The sequence below is a fragment of the Gobio gobio genome (assembly GCF_949357685.1).
Source record: "Gobio gobio genome assembly, contig: scaffold_225, whole genome shotgun sequence".
Classification (NCBI taxonomy): domain Eukaryota; kingdom Metazoa; phylum Chordata; class Actinopteri; order Cypriniformes; family Gobionidae; genus Gobio; species Gobio gobio.
This window is the reverse complement of record NW_027645755.1, coordinates 10001-15000: the sequence shown is the minus strand read 5'-3', so window position 1 is coordinate 15000 and position 5000 is coordinate 10001. Positions and strand designations below refer to the sequence as shown.

Below are 5000 nucleotides of genomic sequence, written 5' to 3'. Positions count from 1 at the left end.
ATAATTCACCCGCGGGGATGATGTCACTCGGGTTAGAGACGGGCATCATGCATAATTCACCCGCGGGGATGATGTCACTCGGGTTAGAGACGGGTATCATGCATAATTCACCCGCGGGGATGATGTCACTCGGGTTAGAGACGGGCATCATGCATAATTCACCCGCGGGGATGATGTCACTCGGGTTAGAGACGGGCATCATGCATAATTCACCCGCGGGCATGATGTCACTCGGGTTAGAGACGGGCATCATGCATAATTCACCCGCGGGCATGATGTCACTCGGGTTAGAGACGGGCATCATGCATAATTCACCCGCGGGGATGATGTCACTCGGGTTAGAGACGGGCATCATGCATAATTCACCCGCGGGGATGATGTCACTCGGGTTAGAGACGGGCATCATGCATAATTCACCCGCGGGGATGATGTCACTCGGGTTAGAGACGGGCATCATGCATAATTCACCCGCGGGGATGATGTCACTCGGGTTAGAGACGGGCATCATGCATAATTCACCCGCGGGGATGATGTCACTCGGGTTAGAGACGGGCATCATGCATAATTCACCCGCGGGGATGATGTCACTCGGGTTAGAGACGGGCATCATGCATAATTCACCCGCGGGGATGATGTCACTCGGGTTAGAGACGGGCATCATGCATAATTCACCCGCGGGGATGATGTCACTCGGGTTAGAGACGGGCATCATGCATAATTCACCCGCGGGCATGATGTCACTCGGGTTAGAGACGGGCATCATGCATAATTCACCCGCGGGGATGATGTCACTCGGGTTAGAGACGGGCATCATGCATAATTCACCCGCGGGCATGATGTCACTCGGGTTAGAGACGGGCATCATGCATAATTCACCCGCGGGCATGATGTCACTCGGGTTAGAGACGGGCATCATGCATAATTCACCCGCGGGGATGATGTCACTCGGGTTAGAGACGGGCATCATGCATAATTCACCCGCGGGGATGATGTCACTCGGGTTAGAGACGGGCATCATGCATAATTCACCCGCGGGGATGATGTCACTCGGGTTAGAGACGGGCATCATGCATAATTCACCCGCGGGGATGATGTCACTCGGGTTAGAGACGGGCATCATGCATAATTCACCCGCGGGGATGATGTCACTCGGGTTAGAGACGGGCATCATGCATAATTCACCCGCGGGGATGATGTCACTCGGGTTAGAGACGGGCATCATGCATAATTCACCCGCGGGGATGATGTCACTCGGGTTAGAGACGGGCATCATGCATAATTCACCCGCGGGGATGATGTCACTCGGGTTAGAGACGGGCATCATGCATAATTCACCCGCGGGCATGATGTCACTCGGGTTAGAGACGGGCATCATGCATAATTCACCCGCGGGGATGATGTCACTCGGGTTAGAGACGGGCATCATGCATAATTCACCCGCGGGGATGATGTCACTCGGGTTAGAGACGGGCATCATGCATAATTCACCCGCGGGGATGATGTCACTCGGGTTAGAGACGGGCATCATGCATAATTCACCCGCGGGGATGATGTCACTCGGGTTAGAGACGGGCATCATGCATAATTCACCCGCGGGGATGATGTCACTCGGGTTAGAGACGGGCATCATGCATAATTCACCCGCGGGGATGATGTCACTCGGGTTAGAGACGGGCATCATGCATAATTCACCCGCGGGGATGATGTCACTCGGGTTAGAGACGGGCATCATGCATAATTCACCCGCGGGGATGATGTCACTCGGGTTAGAGACGGGCATCATGCATAATTCACCCGCGGGGATGATGTCAGCATCACATCATCACATTACAATCATGGCCTCAAAACAACGGTGATATTAAAGGCTATAAACAAATACAGTGATGTTTACAATCTAAAAACTCAATTAATAATTTTGTTTTTAAATTCACTACAATAAAAAGAAAAGCGTATTAGCCTATATTTGAATACCCCATTTTAATGTTCACTTTCATAGAACAATTCCACACTAGAGTTAATACAGGGTTACAAAGCCCCACACAATGATGCTGTGCGGAGACAACAACCAATAAAACACTCATTACACACACATGAATATTGAAATATGACCACAGAGAGAGAAAAAACTGAGTTGAGGGCACTTTAAGCATTTAATAATCCAACCCTATATAACAACAAACTCGCAAAACGAGGAGAAACGCGGAAGAACATTTAAAAGGTCTAATGATATCTTCAATACTTTTAAGAAACGACACGCGTCAGTTTAACACAGGAAGAATAAAGCAGTTGCTTTTGCCCATTCTTCTTTGAACTGTGAGTTTATTTGCTAACTCACATGTGTGAGAATAACCCATCATGTCATCGCGGTCGTCATCAGACGTGTACGGTTCAGTGTCCTTTGCATACATTTCATTTGAAGATGTGATGAAATATGTGACCCCGCCTGTGAAAACCCAGATAAAGTCATTTTTTTGTGATTCACTGTTTTATACATAAAATCATCCTACATAATGTAAAGAACAGTGAAAATATAACCTTGATATCTTTAATATTGACTGAGTAAGACCAATATCATAAATTAGCTGAATGTGCCATATACCACATTAAAGCTAAGATTGTCCCATTTTCAGTGATATAGGACACATTTATGGGAAAACTCTTAGAGTTTTGTAAAACAAGACTTTATTATGATGTGCCTGAAAAAAAGCCTGAAACGTTGAAATGTGGAGCTTGATTTACCAAGTCACTCTTAATGATTTCTAGGCTATTACTTTATTAAAATGTCATTAATAGGCCTATATATATCCATTAACATATAAAACATCTATAGAAAATCTCATTGTGTAACATTTGGAGTAAATCATGGACTAATGCCCAAGTTAACAGGTCAGTTCGTCATAACTGTGAATCTTCACTTGCCACACAATTTGATTAGATTATGATTTTTTCATGGCTCATTGCTCACATAAAGCATGTCCCGCACTTTCTTCTCATTCATGCATGTTTTATTCATATATTATCCACTAGGTGGCGCTGTTTCGAAAATTCTCAGGCTCCTTCAGGGCATCGTGCTGATAACCCATACCGAGTTTCTTAACGATCCGTTCATGAGTTCATAAAATACAGCATTTTAGCACACAATTCAAAATGGCTGATATGGTAAAATTGGACAAATTACCGAATCTAACGAGAACGGTTCAGAAGTAAAAATAGCCATTTGTCGTATCTCCGGACCAGAACGTGGCGCTGCGCTGAAACGCTGCATGTCACTTCAGGTCATGCTTGTGATGACATTTTTTGAATACGATAAAGCGTTGCGGAGATACAGCCTTAAGTGTAGTTTCGTAAGCGCTACGTACAATTTTTTTGCGCGTTTATCGAAAACGATTTGCCGAATCAACTTTCTGTTGCCACCGCCTGAAGATGATCTGATTCAATTTTCGTGCAAATCGGACGAACCGTCTAGGACGAGTTCGCAAAAGTAGTTTTTCTGGAAAATTCAAAATGGCGGCATTTTTTTAATGACGTCATAGGGTGCCAGGGGTCAGTCTCGCAGGTCAGACCGACACTGGTCACCTGAGAATCTCACTTACTGTGTGTTGATGTGCACTAGACACTGATCTGTGTGTGTGTGTTTCTACAGCATGAGCCTCCAGCCATGAGCCACGCCCTCTTCTCCTGTGGAATCATGGGTAAGTGCTAAACTCAACTCTCATCCAACAACTGTCTGTTCTGCATTTGCCCCTTCACTGATTGGATCCGCGTGAAAGAGCGAAAGTGTGCCGCCCTCAACATCTGCCTGATGCCCACGAGGCCTAGTGTTAGACGCCACAGGTGTGTGTGTGTGTGTGTGTGTGTGTGTGTGTGTGTGTGTGTGTGTGTGTGTGTGTGTGTGTGTGTGTGTGTACAGTAGTGGGTCAGCGCCTCATGTGGCGCGCTGGCGTTTGTCACGTTAACACACTCTCGGCTCACAGATGTTGGGCGGCCTGCCACCAATCAGACGGCTCTATTTCTGTCCTCTTTTGTTTCTCGAGCACAGCTGTGTTTGTGAACTCGACTCTTCTGCTTCTCTTTTGTTCCTCTCTGTCAAAGAAACGTCTGGGGCGGGAGATGAGGGTCATGTGACGCTGATTCAGCCTCCAAACGTGTTTATTTTGGCCTCCGACTCGAAATGTTCCCTATAAATTCCGTTGTATTTTTTCCCAAATTCTGTTTTTTCCGTAAAAAAATTTTTTACCCTTAACTGTTATTTTAGTCGTAAAAAGAGTGTGCTTTTAATGTTAATATAATAGAACATAAAACATAAAATAGGAATGACCTTACATTTATTGAGGTAACAAACATCACATTTACTCTATTAATTAAATTAATCACAATTTAAATTTAATTTAAAAAAAATTCATTAATAAAAAAAAAATCTGTAATTAATCATGATTAATTGCAAATCAAAAAACATTGGAGTTTTTAATATTTTGATATTGTAATAATTTCAGTTACTCTCCAAATTAATTTAGAAACAACTTAAAGACAGCATATGTTAAATATGTGTAGTATTGTCATGTTTTTCTGAATGAAGGCCAGAATCACTGATGTCTCTATGAAACATTAATGACGTTACAGTATCACTGAAACACACCAATCTCAACATTTATTAGGCTTTAAAAACTACTTTAATTTAAGAGAACTTAAAACAATCTTTACATAACCCCATTATAATAAATGTTATATTTACCTGTACCCTACACAGAGATTTAATAAAGTTATCAAAACCTTTAACTGCATTAATAATAAGTGAAATAGATCATCATTAAAGCTACACTTTCCTCTGTTCCCGTTGTTCTGTGATGAATATTAATGACGCAAGTTCATTTAAGGCATTATTTTCCATACAGTGCATTAAAGTGCGTTAAAAACAAGGCAACACACAGCAAGTTCTCCCGAGTTTCGTAAGGTTTCCGCTGATGAAAGCAGAGCCGCTTCGCCAGGAGGAGCTGAAATTA

General features: G+C 43.7%; 2 protein-coding genes across 2 annotated transcripts in view; one reads left to right on the top strand and one right to left on the bottom strand.

The window, feature by feature from the left end:
* Positions 1–5000, top strand: part of fam53b (family with sequence similarity 53 member B) — a 30706-nt gene that overhangs the window by 22603 nt on the left and 3103 nt on the right. The window contains exon 3 of the mRNA XM_079846358.1: positions 3644–3692. Within this exon, the coding sequence (XP_079702484.1) occupies positions 3644–3692 (49 nt within the window). The remainder of the gene's footprint in view (positions 1–3643; positions 3693–5000) is intronic.
* Positions 1–5000, bottom strand: part of LOC307122365 (uncharacterized protein) — a gene marked incomplete at its 3' end in the record, with an annotated part of 5873 nt that overhangs the window by 771 nt on the left and 102 nt on the right. The window contains exons 1-2 of the mRNA XM_079846357.1: positions 4627–5000; positions 1–4586 (exon numbers count right to left, since the gene is read on the bottom strand). The exon at positions 1–4586 is cut by the window's left edge and continues 654 nt beyond it; the exon at positions 4627–5000 is cut by the window's right edge and continues 102 nt beyond it. Of these exons, the coding sequence (XP_079702483.1) occupies positions 1–1783 (1783 nt within the window). The 5' untranslated portion in view covers positions 1784–4586; positions 4627–5000. The remainder of the gene's footprint in view (positions 4587–4626) is intronic.